At 45.3% G+C, this 20,608-nt stretch overlaps 1 protein-coding gene across 3 annotated transcripts in view; it reads left to right on the top strand.

Moving 5' to 3' along the window:
- Uba1 (ubiquitin-like activating enzyme 1) overlaps positions 1-20,608 on the top strand; it is a 55,897-nt gene that overhangs the window by 16,797 nt on the left and 18,492 nt on the right. For all 3 annotated transcript variants that reach the window (XM_075696172.1, XM_075696171.1, XM_075696173.1), the window contains exons 10-16: positions 5,488-5,658; positions 5,808-5,912; positions 6,004-6,084; positions 7,343-7,495; positions 10,559-10,724; positions 16,168-16,364; positions 18,577-18,641. In XM_075696172.1, coding sequence (XP_075552287.1) covers positions 5,488-5,658; positions 5,808-5,912; positions 6,004-6,084; positions 7,343-7,495; positions 10,559-10,724; positions 16,168-16,364; positions 18,577-18,641 — 938 coding nt within the window. The remainder of the gene's footprint in view (positions 1-5,487; positions 5,659-5,807; positions 5,913-6,003; positions 6,085-7,342; positions 7,496-10,558; positions 10,725-16,167; positions 16,365-18,576; positions 18,642-20,608) is intronic.

Raw genomic sequence — 20,608 nt, forward strand, 5'->3', positions numbered from 1 at the left:
ATAGCTTCTGTCCTATTTCAGCTATCAGCATAATTTTTTTTTGCCAGAAAGAGAAATGTATGCATTAAGCAATATGCCCCTTTTCAAAGTAGTACTCTTCTCAAAAAGTTTTTGAAATGGGTCGCATGTTTGACACGTCAGGATGGCATTTTTTTCTCACAACTTTGATGAGCTCTAACTCTTGCTCAGATTAGCCTAGAACATTAATACCTTATGGCACTCCCTGAACGTTCTAGATAGTCTTCATATTCAAATTACTGTGTTAGGGTTTTCTGTTTAGATGCTAATTTTCCTCCAAACAAAGGACCCAGCTTATACAATGCTTTTAGAGTATATCGGAAACTACTTATCCTATGGCAAAATTAATTGCATTTTTAGAATCTGCACATTAAAATACACAAAGTGTGAAAATTTCGTTCAGATCTGTCCACAAATAAAAATAGTCTTTCAAGTGTAGCCTCCCCCCTTAAAGGGATACGGACACAAAATCTGAACATTTTACGATAATACAGAAAATGAGTCCTCAGTGTGCGAGTACACCGAAAACAAGTAGTCACTTCGCTCATTTTTCAGCGGATGGCTTTATTTTTGGCGTTTTTGTGAGCGCGCGCAACGCCGCCCGGCCCAAGCGAGTTGGAAGGCGTGACGTCACGACACCCCCGTCGGATAGCCAGCCGGCCGGCCACGGTCATTCGAGGTGCGCCGCCGCCGCAATCGCGAGCATGGATTCAGGTTCTGGTGCCTCTACCAGCGATGAGTACACGTCTGTAGATGAGGACCGTTCCAACTTAGCAAGAAATATAATCGCTTACGGTTACGAGCCTTCCGCGTCAAGCGGCAAAGAAGAGCAGGCGGCCTTGAACGTGCCGGTCAGGCGGTCCGGGCCAGCAAAATGTTAATTTCTTTTTCTAGTAAACTTGAAGTGCAGCAGCAGCAGTTCCTAAAATTATGTTACGTAGGATGCAAAGTGCCCAGTTTCGTGACCCGCGTTGAGGCAGAAAGGGAGCTATTACGGCTGAATCGTAGGTAGCGTAGCTCGTCGCTTTGTGCTTACCTACGCTGTCGGCTTTCGATCGCTGCACACTTCGTTTTTACGCGACGACGCACGGCATGTGTAGAATTTTCCAGCCGTTTCCTAGCCCTGTGTTTACGGCTACTTTCACATTCACGCCATTAGAAGCCATTTACTGGTTGAACTCGTTTAGATGGGCGGCTGCGCTAGGGACCCGTCGACCAGATCACTTAGCTACATAGATTCTGTGGCCATAGACAAAGGAAAGCCTTTAGCTGTGACATTTAATAGGGAAATGCTGCGCGAACAACCAAGTCATGAAACCCGACGCATGATTATGCAGAGACCTATGAAAATCCGTAATTTTTTGCTTGAGGTTGAAAAGCAACGTGTGAAACGGCAATGTAGATAAATGTGCTGCGCATTTTAGATTACTACACATGTACGCTGTTGTCTGGCGTTCATTCACTGGCTGTGTTTTGTATATTTGATCAATTAAAAGAGCGCTCGTATGCTGTCGTTCAATATTAGACGCAGCGAGAGTGCACACAACATGACTATTTTGTTTTGTGATAAACACATGCATCCGCAGGGTAAACAATTTCTGTCACAAGCCGAGAATATCTGTTCTTGCACAGCCAATGAAAGGGTAATTTCCCTTCTTACAACAGGCACTCCTGCGGTCACCGCTGCGGCTACATGCATACAGAAAGAGAGAGGGTCTGTTGCAAGAACAACAAAAGTTGGCGAACACAGCTAACAGTTACGAATCCGTCACTAAGCACCCGCTCTTTGAATTGCATTGCCTCAACAGGAGCCTTTTGAGCGGCATGCCAAGGCTTTTGAGCACAGCCGGGTTAGCCCGGTCGCATAAGCATCGTTGACGAAGTGGTCCGCGCAAGTGAAGCCATTTTTTAGAAGTCGCCATGCTGGGTGTGGTGGCTGACAGGCACGTATGCAAAGTTCACGCACCTTGTCTCTGGGAGACGTGCGCGACGGCGTGTCACGACCGATAATGCTGTTATAACAGCCGTGGACGCAGTATTGTCTGGGAATTTTCTTCCGCTACGAAGAAATGCTTCAATACCGATCGACGACCGTGCGAACACGCGTGTAAGATGCACCACCTGCATGGAGCGCTGACGGGGATAATGTTTCAGACAGACCACGTGCGAACATAGCCGACGGCGATAAACAAACGCTGCAAGGGATCGACACTCCGGAAAGACTGCGCCGGCTGTGGCTGACCTTGGCCGCGCGCGCGCGGGCACGCGGGGGTGTCATGACGTCAAGTTTCAGCTTCTCCCGGCGGCCGCTTGGAGGCAAGGCGCAACAGAAAATCGCAAAAGAAAGGTGTTTCTCGTTCTTTTTTTCTAAGCAGCTTGTTGTATTCGTCATTTTTAACAGTTCAACTTTTGTTCTGACGCAGAAAACCACCCACCAATTTTTGTGTCCGTATCCCTTTAATGCTGGCTCCAGTAATAGACGAATCGCAATGAATCGTCATTGACATTTGTCATCGGAACTTAAATGACTTTTTTTTTTTTCAATTAAAGATATTCATCTTGTGCGCAATGTGCGGTGTAACATGCAACCCATTCCTTGTAAACAATCTCGCTCCGCATAAAATGCAGAACACCGGTAATTGGCAAACTTTTTTTTTTTTTCCCCCTCCATAACGAATGTTTCGCACTAGGGCATACATGCTGGGGCATGAGCTAGGGGCATACTAGCCCGTTAACTGGCAACCTGTAAATATTTGATTATATTCCTGAATTATTCCAAGCTGTCTGTTTTTCTCAGCACAAACTTCTGAATGCAAATATGTAAATAGCAATGCCTCGGACATCACTGAGCAAAGTTTTTCTTTTCGCATTTTCCTTAAAACATGGTTTTTGATCACTTTGCTTGTTTGCTGTATCCATATCTTTGTATCTGGGACAGCTAGAGCTATTATTTCTTTTGCGGCACATAGCTAAATGTATTTTTTTTATTTTCAGCTCCAGATTTCTTTATTTACATTTGCTCTTCTTATTGATACTGTGAACACGGAACTTCAGTTGGCTGTAAAATGACAAATAGTTGTTCAATTTCGAATCAGTTTCCAGTGTTGCTATCCTTATGCGCTCCACTACCCAACTGTATGTTGTTTGCAGCTTTCCCTTTAGCATGTAAATTTTACTTGTTTCAACAAACAATAGAAGGTAATTATTAGATATTAAAATACGCACGAAACACTGCATGAGTATATGCAGTTTTATCAGATTTGATCAAGACATAACAAAGTTAGCTCAACAACCCATGTCGTCCCCCCTTTAAGGCCCCTGTGCACGGAACAAGTGGGGGACATCTTGCTGCACACACTTACACTTATGTGCAACCAAGTCCGCCTGTATTTCTGCCAGTTTTGAGTTTCGTTGTATGTGGATGCAAGGACTGCAAATGCTTGACAGATCTACATGCGGAAGGCTCCGGAGCACGTGGTATCAGTCGCTGTTTGACGATGTGAGAACTTGCTCAATTATTGCGTCATCGTTCAGTTCGGCACACGACGAAACCACGCTGTTGGCCCTTGCAGATTTTTATTGCGAAACAAATGGATGCACGTTAAGTTTATACAGCATAGACTGCATATAGCGTAAGTCGGTCGATCCGCATTATAAGCGGTACCGCACTATAACCAAAATGTGTTCAAAGGCTGCATGTGTGCAAAACATGTACACCAAGCAGTTGCACGTATCCGAGAATCAAAGCATGCAACTGCGAGTTTTGCATCTGTTGAAATTTATTAACGTAGGAAAGTGAATGGTCCAAGTGCCCGCGATCTTCGCATGAAGCAGATAAAGTAATAAAAATTTATTTAAAAACGACCGGAAACAAAATTTCAGATGCAGTACAGTGTCTCGTCCTATTTGCACACTGATCGGTGTATGTAGGGTTGAAGACACGGCGACCTCGGACCAAGTTGTCGCCATTCGAGTGTTGCCTGTGCTCTCACTTTATTATCAAGGTGGTTCTTCCACTTTCCATGTACCGTATAGCCACTACGTGTTTGATTGACTTGGCACCAAACCACAATTTGGTTGCTGACGAAGCGTGCTGGTTAAGGGGAGACACGGGTCTTCCGGCCCAAAATGTTTTTTTTTTAGAAATCAACGTTTTGTAACAATTTTTTTCGCAATCTAGACGCCCTAGAGAAGCTATTGCTGCAATAATAATGCGTTTTGATGAGTACTTATTTTGTTACTGCGCTCTAAAGTCAGCTTCATCATCGCTTTCGCTTGGAAATGCCCCTCGAAAAGAGGCGAATTCGATGCCTTTGTCTATGCAAACCGTTACCCGCAGCGCGGCCATTTTGGAATAATTCGAAAGCTGGATTCTTCTACATTCTGTTTTTAGTGAGAAGAGGGCACAGTCTGGCTACTATGAAGATACATGCTTTTGAAAAAAGGGGAATACTTGCACGGCATTGGCGCCTTTGTACCCCGTGGGGTAAATCCTGATCTGATTGGACGACCGGGAGTTTCGTTTCTCCGACAATGCGAGATGCCATGTTAGACATTGTTTGGACGCAGTCTAGTGCGCCGTAGCAATGCGACGATGGCTGGCGGTCGACGGAAATTCGTGACGGCTCATGCTTTCGGGAAAAAACGCAAGCGTCGTTCTCGGATGCCCCAAGTGGCGTCGGATGAATCGGCAGCGACGGCGATCAGCAGAGTGACATGCGCCAGCAAGCGAACGGCAGCTAACGAAGCTACAGCCGCGCATGCGATGCCTGCGGCCAGCAACAAGTCGAGGGCAACACGCGTCAGCACGCTTCTCATCACAGAAGCCGAACAAGTGGCTATTGAATGTCTACTGATTGAACGTATAATTCAAATAATGATGCGATGTGCCATGTGAGGCAATAATGCTCAACCCTCTCAGAGGTTACAAAATATAGTGCATCGGATCTGCATAATTTCCCCCCACGCTCACCTTTAATAAGGCACTGGTGCTAGACTGTTCAAAACTGAGCAGATGAAGTCGCATGTGCAAGCATGTTGTACAAGGATCTGCATGTCGGCACAGGAACACCCTCTAGGAGCTGTGTTCTCAGTTCAAGGAATTCTGCAGTCAAGCTTGCAGGGATGCCGCTTTTGGGGCACAGTTCTTGAATTGAACCCCAGCATGCAGGTAGCTATCGCTCCAATTAGACACCCTGCTAGGCGTCATGTTGCACAAAAGTAAAGTATTCCTGAAAGAGGAGGTAGTCATTGACCGAATACAGCCCCTGACTGGCTGACCAGTGCCATGGTTCCACTCAGGAGCTGCGTTATTGCGAAAGTGTTGTTGTTTTGCTGTTTTCTAGGGCTTCCTGGCTGTTAAATTCATGTTTCAAGCATAACTGCTGGCGAGTGTGGTTTGCTCAAACGTTGGCAGGCCTGGTACCGCTCGGTTGTAAGCAGGGTCACTTGATGGTTAACCTTTTTCAGGAGGATGCAGCCGAGCTGGTGGCGTTGGTGAAAGAAAAAAATTCCTCATTGGCCAAACCCCTGGAGAGTCTCGACGAGAAGCTGCTGTCCACTCTGGCCCATGTTTCGGCTGGCTCCCTCTGCCCCATGCAGGCAGTCATTGGAGGCATTGCTGCGCAGGAGATCATGAAGGTGAGCTGTCCGCCGGAAGCGGCTGCTTGTAGTATAAGTGCTTCTGTAATGTTTCATACCTAACCGGCAACACTGCAAAAGCTACATAAGTAGTGCACAATTAGAAATGCACTTTAACACATTCAACACTTCTCCCTCGGTTCCCACAGGCATGCAGTGGCAAGTTCAACCCAATCCAGCAGTGGTTCTACTTTGATGCACTGGAGTGTCTGCCACAGTCGGGGACAGTTTCCGAGGAAAGCGCCACTTCACTGGTAAGTGTTTTAGTTTTTAATTCATGCCCTTCCTTTTTTAAATAATTTTTTGGGAGCCGTATTGTGATGAAAACGACACGTTTCTGTGCAGGCAAACACTCGGTACGGTGCTCAGGCTTGCGTTCTCGGTGCTGATGTCCAAAAGAAGCTGGGATCCCAGAAGTACTTCCTGGTGAGGGCAGCATTTCTCGATGCTGTTTGCCAGCTTCTCTTTTGCTTTCATAGTGGGAACATTTTTTAAGCTTAGCTGGTATAGTGTATATCGCGCAATTCTATTTCATTAGCACCTGCTGCTCTCGGGTGGCCAATTGTGGTTGTAATGTGGGGGACACAGCTCAGAACACTCACAGATGAGGAAAGGAATAGAATTGCAATAGGATGGTCGCAGTACTTCGGCTCTGTTCACCGCATTTCGTTAGCATAGCCTATTCTTCATTGCAAGCCGAAGTTGTGTGCGCACTGCTGCTCAGCCTAGGTTGTATCAATTTGCCTGTACTGCAAGTTTTACCCCTTTTATTAAACAACATTGTCAGTGCAGTATTAAGGTTGCCAAGCGCAGCTTTCGTCATAAACTGCAGCAGGTCTTGACGAGCCAATTATGCTGGTGCGTATCAGATCACTGAAGCTAAGCCTTCAACTCAGCTAGCTCCTGGCTTAGAGAAGAGTACTGCTTCTGAAGGAAGCCAAACATATTTTAACATGCACTTGCAGTCTATATTGAAAGAAAGCAAAAATTGCAGGAAGACACTTTTTGCATTTTCTAGTGAGTCCTCGTAGTCCAAGCATTAGAATTTTGACTAAGCGTGCAATCAATAACAAGACATTCTTTTTATGCAAGAGCGTCAAATTGCCCATTGATCGAAAAAGCCTGTGGCATCTGTAGCAGCGAAACAGCACCTAACTTCCCATCAGCTGTGATGCCGGCTCGTGCTTGCTGGCTTGGGCCTCGACAGAGCAGAGCAGGCAAAAGGGAACACATCGTGGCGCAATGTCTCTCCCTCTCAGAAGGCTGTGTTATCAGAACGTTCCTTGTTCGCAAAAACTCTTGCCTGAAGTCTAACTGCACCTCGGTTAGGCTAAATTGTGCCCACAAGAAGTTACAACACCAAAGACTACTCAGCGGTGTTCAGTTGGACATTAATGCTTCCACACTCACAGTCCTCGGATTTTTTCATGAAAAGATTCAAAGGTGCCATTGCTGATAGAACTAAGTTTGTCTTTAGTGAAGTAGGCACGTGTATAGCTACACTCTGCAGCCTCAAGTGAACTCGGGAACTAAAGTAAAGGTGAGGTATCTCTTAACTTACAGCTCAGTTTCCTTGGTTTCCTTTTTTTTTTTTTTTTTTTTTTCCACTACTGCACAGAAATTGCAAAACGAATTTTGCATTCACAACTGTGGGCACCATGAGTGAATGGGTTAACCGGTGCAGGTGGGTGCTGGAGCCATCGGCTGCGAGCTCCTCAAGAACTTTGCCATGATGGGCTTGGGAGTTGAGGACGGTTGCATCTACATCACGGACATGGACGTCATTGAGCGGTCAAACCTCAACCGGCAGTTCCTGTTTCGTCCGTGGGATGTCGGCGTGAGTGCCTTGTCTCTGGTTGTTGCTGCCTGCCGGCTGCATAATCTTTCCTTTTATGTCCCAACTCATTTCAGGCTTTATTGAACCGAAGGCAAGAACCAGGTCACTTAGTGCTTCCTATATTATGGTAGCAGACCGGTGTAGCAGTGTATTTTGTTAGCAATCTCAAAGTTAAGGGTACTCTCTGCATCAGCAATCTTGTTTATTTCGGAGTCGATTTTGATGAAACTAAGGAGTTTATGTATTGCCGTGGGCTAATTCAAGATACGCATTCCGTTTTCTTGCATAATAAGTATACTTCTAGAAATTTAAGAAATCCATAACATGCTTCGAGGTGGGCTATTCATCAAACTGTATAAGGTGTAATATGCATTGACATATAAAAATGGTCTTAAGTAATCGGGAGTATGCTGTGGTACGAGAGAATGCTCTAGACTGATTGGAATGAAAGTTACAGCTTGTCAAACTTTAAAAGTGTGCACTCGTAGTAATACCCAGGAAAAAGTATTTTTTAAAATATTTCTGCCATATTTGTCTATTATATGTCCACTGCAATCTCTATTTGTCTACCTTTCTGACAAACAAGTGAATTTGATAGGATAAGTAGAATTGGAAATCATCACTCCAAATCAGTGACACCACCAGAAATGCTGTCTGAATAAAACGAGGAAAAACATTCCACATCCTCTTTATGATGCTTATAGCAGAGGCTAAGTCAATCAAGGATGATAACAAGGATCGAATGAAGCAAGAATGAATGCTCTACACCAATCTGGAGCAATGGGACGCATAAAGATATTTGGGCCAATTTTCGGCTCCAGAGAGCAGGGTCTCCCCTCAAACCAGCCTGAGTGCTGAGTGTTGCACCATGTGCTGAATTTACGTTCACTGTAGCAAGCACCCCGGCGCAAGATTGTAAAAACAATTTCACAGAACGACCTGCTCTTCTACCTCTCTTTCTACTGCACCCACTTGTATGTTGTGTTGAAAATGGATCACAAGCTTGCAAGATTTTTCTTAGACCAACCCATTAAACAAATATGCCACTGTGAAAACAATAGCAGCCTTTGTGACAAGAACCCAAGCTGTTTGCACTATCTTTTACATACATTATCAAAGTGGGCATTTCTTTTTTTTAGAAGAGCTTATCTTCTCTGTGAGCCTGAAAATTGGATCTCCACCTTTGTAAAGATTTAGATATTGTTAAATCATATCTGACAGTTCGATCAGTGGCAAAAGCAGATGTGCATGTTTATTTGTTATGCTCCGAAGTATTTCTGGGTGACGCTATTTCAAGTCAACCCCCTGGGCATGAGGCCTTGCTCCCCTGCCCCCCCCCCCCCCCCCTTTTTTTTTTTTTTTTCTTTCCCGTGGGGGCGTGGGCCTCTGGGGTAGGAAGGTAAATAAACCCATTGCATGGCGCGTTCACAGCAAGTGTGCAGATCTGTTTGTGTCTTCATTTTTCTCAAATGACTTTGGAACATCAATGCATTTGCTGTGCTTAGGACACTCGAATTCTGAGGCTCACGATGAATTTCCTTGAGCAGTAGTATACGTACCAGGGGTTCCGCAATAAAGCAGATTTTCTTTTTTGCCAATCAATGTAATTAGAAATTGAGAGCTTCAGTCCAAACTTGACATTGCAAGCTTTCCAGTGCACTTTTCGATTTCAGTTTATACATCTGAATTACAAATAAGTTCTGCTTTCAACGAGCCTGTGGTCTGTACTGTTGCTCGTGGTTGTATGTAATGCAGTGTTGCAGTGTTAGCATGGCATTTCCAACTTTTGACTTTGCGTGGAATGCAATTACAGCTTTCTGCTTTTTACTCATCAGATTATGCGAACAAGCGTTAGGCGCGTGGATATTTTGCAGCGACATAGGAAAATGTAGGGTTGTGCGAATAGTTATTCATGAGACAGAATCAAATACGAATCGAATAATGCCAGAAACAAATCCAATCAAATATCAAATAGTTTCCTAATAATGAAAAGCCGAGCTGTTATCACAATTCATGTAAACTGATGTATCCTAGTATTCTTGAAGTTAGCAAGTTTGTCATTACATAGTGCATTATGAAGCATTGTTTATTAAATGCACGAATGGAGCGTTAGGAGCAAACTAGTTTTTTCACATGCACAGGATTCTTCAGTAAGTGCAAATAGCCTGTAAAGTAGGGCTACCCAAGTGACGTAACATGCTCCAACCGTACTTTTGCTTTATTAATATGCTTTACTGGGTGCAGTTGACACTTATAAGTATTTGAGGCATTTGAAAAATATTTGCATTTACAAATAGTGGCTACAGTCAACTCGTTACATCACACCCTAATAATCCGACAAAAAGAACTCCATTTTATCCGAAGTCCATAATATCCGAGACACCTCACTTCCGAATCTTTCATTGCGATGTCTAACTTTATCGCAAAGAGTGAGTGAAGAACATCCGAAACATCAGTTTCGTCCGAAAGGCGAAGCATCGATTGCAATAGCAAATTAAGCAAGATAAGCACAGCAGCAGCAAGCGAAGTGACCTTCGTGCTGTCTCTCGCTTCAACGTGAACTAAACATCAAAGACACAGCACATACAAAGCTACCGGCGCTGGTTGCACTTTGTTCACATTGCAGATCGCTTTCAAGATACAGCAGAACCCCCTCTTTCTCTCGCTTACCCCTGTGCCTCTTGCGTGAAAGACTGCGCGCTTTCACCCCGCTTCCCTCCCTTCCTCGCAAGTCAGTTGCCAGTTTGTGTCGACACAGCAAAAGTCTGTTTTATACGCCCGATTTTGACAAAAATTGAGGCTAATTTCGTCCATCGTAGTGCGGTCCGTTAAAAGCAAACTTCGTTGCAATAATAAAATAGGTAGAACAAACTGAGGGTGAAATATAGTTAGTTATATCTGAAAGCAGTTGTGCGTGGTTCCATTGTAGACTGTCCAATTGTAGCGTAGACTGTCCGATTTGTTTTTCAAAAGTTCTGAATATTTGCACACCCCTAGAAAATTTAGTCTTCATTGCAGCTTCAGGCTTCCTGACCTTGCCTTTCCCATTTTTTTGGTCTGCAGCGTATGAAGGCGGGCACAGCTGCGGAAGCTGTGAAGAAGATGAACCCCAACGTCAAAATCGTTGCTCACGAAAACAGGGTAGGGGTGGACACCGAGAATGTTTACACGGACGACTTCTTTGAGGCCCTGGACGGAGTGGCCAATGCGCTGGACAATGTTGACACACGTGAGTGTTGCCCATTACCCTTTAGAAGCACAAGTGCAGTTAAGGAAGTCTGCACACTGCATAGGCCTTGTTCTTTGAGGCATGGTTTCTGTCATATGACCCTGTGTTGTTATAGATGAGTTGGAGTTAGAAGCTAGCTCAGCTGTGCAGAGGTGACAAAGCAATGATATCGTTGAGGCAAAATTAGGGAGCAAGAAACTTGTCATGGAAACCTTAAAAAAGCCCCTCACCCTGGCCACATAGCAAATGTTGGTTATACACTGGAAGTTGTGTGCCCTTAAGGGAGGCATTTCGCCGCAAAAATTGTTCCAATCGACTCACTAATAGCCGAGATAGAAATATTTGAGTGCCGCAAACCCGTGATTTCAGGAGGCAAGCTTGCCCGCAAACGCGGATGCTCGCTCCACTTGCCCAGTCTAGCCTTCGCAAGCAAAATTCCTTCCCTGTGTTCTCCCATACCAGTCCTCGAGGATGGCGTGATGCGTACATCACGGGCCCTCTCCCCTCCCCCCTGTCGCTTTTTTGCAGTGCGACACACTTCCGCTGACAGCGTTGCGCCCGAGCAGTTGTGATTCTCGTTTCGCACAGCACATGATTTTGCGCGCTGTGCACGAGGACACCTGACTAGCGGTATGAGTGGGTGCTACACAAAGACAGGGGCAGACACAAGCGGATCAGAGCGTGATCCCACGCTGGAACAGGGTAGAAAATGAGTTTGTGTCTGCACGACGTGGGAACAAGCAGACGAAACGGAAGTTCATCTGTCTTGCTGCAGTGTACAGTAAAACAAAAACATGCAGACATTCCTAAGCTTTAATTTGTCTTTTCTAGCAACATGTTACACAAATAACAGATGTTGCCTCTAATAATTCTCGAAGTGATGTGTACGTAGGAGCACTAGAACGTGTACATCATCCTCCAGCTTGGAGCGCGGTGGCTGCGAGGAGGAATATCGAATCGAATGTCAGAAAATCTAAGTCTAAATTAGCAACCTCACGCACGCGATAATCAAGCGACAGTAACAAGCTATGCGACAGGCAGACCCTGTCACGTTGCAGCGTGGAGCAACCACAGGGACATCAAGTCGCAAAAAGAAGTTTCAACAAACTTGCATTGTTGTCCGAATAAGTAAATTTGTACACAGGTAAAAAAATCTCAAACGTACCACGAGGCTGTTTCAACCAAGCTGTATTAAAGCTAGGTTTAATATGCTGTCATTGCCAGTGGCACGACACCACCTGGTGAGCAAAATTCAATGCTTTCATGGCTCTTAGTGGCACCCGAGACATAACTGCGTCAAAGCAAAGGATTCATTGCAGTAAGAATGGCAATACAACGCCGATACTTTCGCCTCAGCTTAAGATGAAACGAAGCGATGACTGATCTTACTATTTATGTTTTGCTGTTATGGCACAGAGCAAGTTGCAACAGCGAATTCAGATTGAAGCGGGCGGGATGGTTGCTGCCATGCTGTTGCACAATCCCGCCGTCCCTGGCAAAAGTCACCGCACAGGCTTCCGGGCAACAATCGAAATTTTGACTACAATATGCTCGGTGCGTAGCAGTAGATGTTTTTAGTTGCGACTACAAATCGAGTTCATTCTGACGTAATAGTTCTGCAGAAGCTTGCAAGGTAGAGGGAAGTAATTAAGGGAAAATGAGACTTCCACCCAGTCGTAGCAATTGCTACAAAGGAAATCCATATGGGTTCCTCGAAAGAAAAGCCTCGCAGTTGAAGAAAAAGTTGTCCTGGTCCGGGACTCGAACCTGGTACCACTGCCTTTCTGGGGCAGCCGCTCTACCATCTGAGCTAACCAGGCGGCTAGCAGATGGCAGGGCGAAATGGAATTTCTCAACAACTCGGAGTAAAGGTTGGCAGAGTCGAATCATGGGTTTTCTTTGTAGCAATTGCTAAGACTCGGTGGATATCTCATTTTCCCTTAATTAAATAGTTTATTCTATCTATTGGCAGACTTAATTTTTATTTCCAGGTTCGTTATAACAAGGCTCAGGTGTAGTATGTCTGCACTAGTTTCAGCTTGTTGTATGAAGACTTGAAAAATTCTATTTTTTAATGGAATATCTGTGGAACCACATGCTTTTTCCTTGGATGCTAAAGAAATGGTAAAGTTCTGTTGTCTTGAATACCAGTGAGGGTTTCAGTTTAATAGTGTGTCATACTGTGCCTCATCGCAATCTTCTATTGTTGGTCATACAGAGGCCGTTCTCATTTCATTACCACAGGGAAACTTCGCGGCGGCATTTGCAGGCAGACAGTTTTACGTGAATTTTCAGTGAAAGCCCACTTTAGTAGAAGTGCTTTTCCTCACTCCATTGGACTGGCACTGGAAGTGGTGGGTAGAGCATATGTCACTCCATCGCATTTGCTGGCGGTTGTCTGTTCTTTCTGCATCCGCCCTAGCCCGTGCTTTGGAACACCACCAGGGTAGCTCAGTGGCTGTGGCCTTGTGTGCTTCTTAGCTGAAGGATGCAGGTTCAATCTCTGCTGCGGCAGCTACATTTCACTGGTGGCAAAGTACAAAAACGCTCCCTCCCAAGTTCACCCTACAGGTGTCAGAATTAATCCTCTTAGTCCCCTGTTAAGACAGGAAATTTAGACAGGTTCGGGTTTTTGGCACGGAGACCTCCAGAATTTAAAAATTAACGTACAGTAAAACCTCGTTAAACCATACTCGCTTAAAGAGCAGTTACATTTTAAAAGTAGTAGTCAAAACCCCGACTCGATGGTCGTTGAACATAATGCATTTTGTATCAGGATCAACCGTACCAGTTTATTGTGTATGTATCGGTTAACACGTAGTGTTTCCACTTTTCGTCGCGCAAGCACGGCGGTGCATTGCCCCTATCGGGCAGCCCGTCAGAACAAGCCTCAGAGATTAGAACGGCCTCCAAGCGTCCTGTGCATTTGCGCATGAAGCTACATCATGTTGGCGTCGTGCAAGCAAGGACTCTCATCATGCCAAAGCTTGGATAAAAAACACCGGGTGTTCTGCATATAAAAAAGATGGCACATCGTTGTTGCCATTGAACGTGGCACGAAGAAGTCTGTGCTGGCACACGACAGCTGGAGATCTACCGTTGACTACTGTGCATGGCAGTTGGAATTCGAAGAATTTGCTCGGCAGCGCTGCTGCGGCTGTGGAAAGATGTCGGCTACGAGTGTACTTTTTGCCATCATTGCCTCTGTTGTCAAAGTGTTGCCTAACAAGTGATGAGGACACAGAAAGCGACAGCACGGGTGATCCAGGCCCGACAGTGATAGAAGCTGCGTGTTACGTCGGCCTCGTGAATGCAGTCGCAATGAGAACGGCACCCGACAATTAAAAAGGCGCCCCGCGACTTCTGCAGAACTACTGAACCTGTGCAGAGAGAATATGCAATGCCAACGAGGGGGCTGGCTGAAAAGTTGACTCGCAGCTTCAGTACGTTTGAGGCCATTGTCGTCGCTGCTAGGCCGCCACAGCATCAAACCAAAATAAACGAGACCTTTGTCATGCGAAGTGACTAAAATATAAACCCCATGCAAGCGATCTTGCGTGTGACAGCAACACGATCGAGATGGCTGTTGCGTTCGCTCATCGCCTACAAGTTGTGCCCCATGTGAGTGATGACTTCGAGTGACAGTCTCCCCGGTGTCGCCAGTATGAGGGCAGCAAATACATGCCATAACTGGCCTGACTCGTGCTTTATTAACTTAAGTTAACGTGTTTTACTGTAAAAAGTGGCATAAAATACTTCTGAAGGTTTTGCGGTAGGTTCTTATCCTTGCACATTCAAATATCAGTAGTACTTGAGTAATGCACATCCAGCTCCTGCTTGGCGCTATTGGCTAGTCGCTTGTGGCACTTCCGGGCGACTAGTGACAAATTCCAGATTTCCAGAATCAAGCAATCGACTGACAAGACCAAGTGATTTGTTCAAGCCACGGCCTGTTTCATCACTCGTCGCCCTGGCGCACAAGATCGCTCTCATGGGGTTTAGCCTTAAATACTGCATGTTTTTGCCCTTTCGTCGCACTCTCTCTGAGCTCAGTTTTTAACAGGTAAGTGGGCAATCTCATGCTATTTCAGTTAAGCAGTACTACCATTTAGTACGCACTTTTTCCTAGCTCCGGCCAGCTATGGTTTAATGAGGTTTCACTGTATTCCTGCTTGCCAAAATTGAGTCAGTGGAGGAACTGCCATCATGGTGGACGAAGGAGCACATGTCTAGCGATCAAGGAGCTTTGACATATTTTGTGTGCATGTATTTGACTTATTTTGGCTTTTCCATGTGCATTTCTGCATCTTGTTTGTGCCCTCAGGACTCTTCTGATTGATTCATTGTTTGCCTTAGCTGTTGAACAGTGAAAAATAATAGCAATTGTGGTTCATTTATGAAATTTCTCTTTTCTGGGCTGTCCGAGCACTGTGTAGACACTGCAAACCATAATTTCATCGAACACCTGACGAAGCGGCGCTGACTAGTTGCAGTGGCGAGGCAATGTGGCAGTGGTAAAAGTAAAGACGGCGTTGTACTCGGGCAACAACTGCGTATTGCACGGTGCCAACGATCGTGCCTCAATCTCCCGCGTACAAGGGAGGAAAGCGGGAAGGAAACGTGGCGTCTTCCGTCGCGCGCGTGGCGCCGGTGGGCGCGGTATTTTATTCCAGCAGCAACTGCACTTCGCAGGACTGCAGCACGCCCTATCGTCAAAGCGATCTTCATTGGGAGCAAAGTCGGTGGCGGCTCAGACCATCGTGCGTGCTGCGTTCTCGCCGCTCAGTCTGCGTGGAAGAGAATATTTGCAAGCTTGTATGGCCTATAAAACTACTATCCTTACTTCGTGTAGCGGTCTACAAATTTGCTATCGCAATCGATGGTTAGCATTTCAAGTGAGGCTGACTTTTTTAGAGGTGTCTGCGGAAAAACTCAAATTTTACCTCTCTTAATCAACACTCACGCCAACTTTGCACACATCTTTGAGGAAAAGAGTGTGTTCTTTATGCGAGTAAATATGGTATTACGAGGTCGCGGGATCAAGTCCTGGCCACAGCGGCCACATTTTGATGGGGGCAAAATGCTTATGTACTCCGATTTAAGCACACATTAAAGATCCCCAGATGGCAAGAATGACCAAAGCTGTGGCAAGAAGAGCTTGAGGTCGCTAGTGTTCACAATTCAGCATGTTATCTTTAACCGCAGCAACCATCATTGTAAATAGCATACTAGCGCCCAGTTCACCCCGCTAACCACGTGGCTCTTGTTAACTTAGAGGCAAAGGCATTGCCAGCTTCTAGATAACCAGAGCAGTTGTAACTTTGCAAGCTTATCTGACAAGCCTTCTCGTCGGTCTGTGTGTACGTGCACGCTTGGATGTGTGTGTGTACTGGTGTGTACGGTGCTTCGGGGTCAGCCGTACATGGTGGAGTGCACTGTGCAGGGATCTACATGGACCGGCGGTGTGTCTACTACCGCAAGCCCCTGCTGGAGTCTGGCACACTGGGCACCAAGGGCAATGTGCAGGTGGTGATCCCTCACCTGACAGAGTCGTACTCATCCTCCCAGGACCCACCCGAGAAGTCCATCCCCATCTGCACGCTCAAGAACTTCCCCAACGCCATTGAGCACACCCTGCAGGTCTGCGCCTCTTTTTACGTTTTGACTGTTCGGTGGGCTTATATGGCTGGAAACTGAGGGTACAGGTTGGATTTCTTCTTCCTGGCTGCATGCGGTGGAGCCGTGTTTTGATGGTGGTAGAAGGCAGACACACAAAGATCTAAGGTTTCGATTCGTATTGGATGTTACTGGCATTTTCTTTCTGAAAGACATGAAAATTTTTAACTGCGCCAGTTTATGGATAATGCTTTCCCATGAAAGATCTGTAATTTCAAGCCAGTTCTGCACTTGTCCTCGGTGTCCACGAGCTGTTGTGGAATCTCTAGAAAACTGAGGCTGTGCTTGTAAGTTTGTGCAATGCACCTTATGATCAAGAATCATTCTTGGTGTGCTGTGTATTGACAATATGGTTAAAATTTTACACAACCCTCTTCCATGATGCTTCTTAACCAATTTGTGGAATTGAAAGTGTGAAAGGACTTCTCCATTAAATGGTAGCTGTGGACTTGGAAATTGCAGTGCAGTCGAACCCACTTATAACAATATTTGAGTGGCACAAAAATTTCGTTATAAACGGGTTGCATGAAAAAAAAAAATCAGAATGGGGAATGGCACAGCTGTGCCAAGAAAACTAATGGCGGGGAGGCCACTTCTCCTCCCTGCCATCTTCCTCCATTTGGCTTCCGATCGTGTTGACTTATTAAACTGTTTGACTCTGCTTCCTGCGCTTTGATCCCGTGTTGACAAGCTGCGGCTATCGGCATTAAAGAATGGCACTGCTGTAACAACTGCAAAGAAGGGTCAGGGCACAAGTGACATAGTATCTCTGCCAAGGCATAGCATTGGTGGCCCCAAAAGGCACCTTTAAAGAAATGCGAGAAGGCTGCCACTGCAGCATCTCGGCTTGAGAAATCCAGAAAAAACGCTAGAGCAAGATTGCCACAAACATCTCTCCACGTACTTCCCACTGGCTCGCTTTACGCGAAGCTTGCCGACATCCTTCTTTAAGGCAGCCACGTGATCCACGTAAAGCGGAAGGCCCCTCGCGAAAACAAGCCCCTGAAGGACTGAATAATCTACAGGACCTCCCGTGGAAACAATGTCGAGGCAGCCTGCCCTACCGTGCTAGCGCTGCCACCGTCACTGTTGCTATGCGATGTAAGTGCGCTTGTGATGATCGCCTCATCTCTTAGAAGCCATTCATTTCCAAATCTATAGCGGTGCGCTTTCTTTTCACCGACCGATGTCATGCATTGCCAATGATCAGCAGGCAGACCAGCCATCTTCCGTTTCGGCGGCAAGTCAAATGATCCTGACAGACATTGTGGCCAGGAACAACTTCAACGCAAAGAATAAATACAAGCACTAGTGATTTAATCCGTTACCAGAATTGCGCAGAATGAGGGCCATAGAATAAAGAACCAACTGTGAGGGTCGAGCGAGCTACCTGGAAGCACTGCCGGCAGTGTTGTCATCGTAGTAAGCGCAGTCCATTCGTGCTTCGGAGGGTGGCGCGGTACAGAGCTATGGGCGCAGCCAATTCGTATTCGGAGGGGTAGAAGGACGACGGGAAAGACCAGTGTGAGGCTCGTGTACATCTCTCATAGAGAGAAGCACACGGCAGCAGTTCGGGTGGGGGGCGATTGTGCATTGACTTGCATTTCGCCTTTTTCTTTTCAAGTATTTTGCATTCCATTACCTTTCGGCTTGTACACCCAGCAGCCAGACTTCATTGTTATAAGCGTTAATGTGGCATGGGGACATTGTAGGAAGCGGGTTATAAGTGAGTTCGACTGTATGAGGCCTCAATTGCTTGAGAATGCAGCAGTTCTAAATGCACGCAAAGTGCAGCATGGTTTCAAGAGTTAAATGGAAAGTCTGGTTGCATCACGGGAGATCAAGGTTGTGATTGCACCTACACCTTATAACTATGCTGCTGAAACTTCTATACTTCTAGCATTTTATGAAAATAAGAGGGAAGAGGAATTAAGAGGAAACCAGGGCGTGGCTTGTCTGAAAAATTTCTTGCATTGAAATTCTGTCCATTGTAAGGAATAGTCCCTTATGGCAAGGTCTGTCAAAGAAACGTTTCATTGCTAGTATGGGCCAGCTGAACAAAGAAATATGGTTTGTTGTATCCAAAAGTGTTTTCTAGAGTATCCTTTATATGGGGCGCAGATACTATTGGCGTCCTGTTAACGTCTTACTGAATGAATACATCGCTCTCTTTCAGTGGGCTCGTGACGAGTTCGAAGGCTTATTCAGGCAATGTGCTGACAATGCTGTCCAGTATTTAAAGTGAGTACAATCCTGCAGTGCCTGTTGCTCTAATTGTGTTAATTTAATTGTGTTAATTTAACGTTGGGAAATCGTGATAATTAGAAATCTTAGTTGACGGATAATTCGAACTTCTCCGTTCGCCCCAACAGAGGCCTTAGTATATTTGTATGAGGAAAAACTGTATCATATTTGGACTCCGTAACAACCACACGATGGTTGTTTCGAAAAAACTTGCTTGCTCCCATGAACTGCTTTTCAGGCAACCCGAGGGAAAGTTAGATGCACCCTTAGCTATGGCATTGTCGTCTACCGTAAAAAATGTCAAAAGTGTAGGGACGCGAGACCAAGCCCAAGCAAGCAGAGCAGCGCACGTCCTCCTTTCTCATTCAGCTTAAAGCTTTAGCTGGAGGGTTTTTATCTAAATACGAGGGAAGGGAGAAATAGTTTTCCTCTACAACCGCTGCACCGAATTTGGGGAGGTTTTTATTTAGGGCCCCTTTAAAAAATGTGTATGCCTGCGGGGACTAGAGGGTGAGTGCAAATTATGTATTTCTGAATTAACGATGGTTAAATAATGAGGTCTTACCGACGCACCTTTTCTCAAGTGTAGGCCATTGTGTACATCAATGTTTAATGCTATTGCATTGTACGAGACATGCAGACTAGCAGTGGCACACATGTTCAAAATATTTTAATGTCTTCAGTCCCCTAACGGAATTGTTTTTGGTGGAACTGCTGAACATCCAAATCTAATGACATTTGATGGGATGTCAATGACAGCATCATCTGAAGTGAGCAATATTAAGGAGGGACCCTGTGCCTGAAAACTTTTTTTTAATTCTTGATCGATTTTGGTGAAGCTTGCTGAGTTTGTGTATTTCAATGTGCTAGTTTTAAATATACAACCAGTTTTCTTGAAGAGTGAATGACTTTCCAGAAATTGAATAAATTCAGCTTTATTGCATACCTTGCTTGGAGGTGAGCTTGAGAACAAGGACCGCGCAAAGAGCAATGGAACGAAGAATGCTAGGCATAACTTTTTAAGAGGCAGAAAGAGAGCGGTAGAGAAAAAAAAAATGGCGCTGGGCAGGCCCTTGAATGCGTCAATTAGATAACCGTTGGACCATTAAGGTGACAGAATGGGTACCAAGAGAAGGGAAGCACACTAGAGGACGGCAGAAGACTAGGTGGTGCGACGAAATTAGGAAATTTGCAGGTGCTAGTTTGAATCTGTTGGTGCAGGACAGGGCTAATTGGAGATCACAGGGAGATGCCTTCGTCCTGCAGTGAAAATAAAATAGGCTGATGATGATGACGATGATCTATCTACCAAACTATATATGGCAAAATAAATGTTGAGATGCGAAAATAATGTGGAACTAACAGAGTGCAAATAAGCAAGTATGGTGTTCCAGCCCAATTTTATATCAAATGAGAACATTGTAAACTTCAGTGAGAAAAGTCCATCTACTAAAAAAAAAAAACATTTTTTAAAAATTTCTTAATAAGTGCAACAATGTTGCTTTGTAAGTTTGCACTCTACACAGCTTTGACTTTCTGGAAAAAAAGAATTTGTGATAGCACTAGTAGAATCAGAGATAATGCAACTCCCAACGGCATCATCAAAATTGAAGTTTTGAGAAAGTAAAAAACATTTCACAACTGATGTTTTGAAAGTTGGAGGGGGGGAAGAGGCACCGAAAGCGTTCAGTAGGCACTAGGTATTATTTGTGGCCGTTTGGCCATTGCCAGTCCACAACGTAGCATGCACTGCGAGTGCATTCACTTCGAAAGGATTACACGTTTTCGGGCCCTCAATTCCCCGCGAGCTCCATCCCGAGTTCACTGTAGATCTCTCAAACCAGTCAGTTTAGTAGCGAGGTCATAATTTTGGTAGTTCCGCACCAGCTATGTGGAACCACCGTAAGTATTGAACAAGAAAACGCCGAGATTGTTCACTGCTGCAAGTCCGACGACAAGTATGG

Source organism: Dermacentor variabilis, chromosome 6 (genome assembly GCF_050947875.1).
Source record: "Dermacentor variabilis isolate Ectoservices chromosome 6, ASM5094787v1, whole genome shotgun sequence".
Lineage (NCBI taxonomy): Eukaryota > Metazoa > Arthropoda > Arachnida > Ixodida > Ixodidae > Dermacentor > Dermacentor variabilis.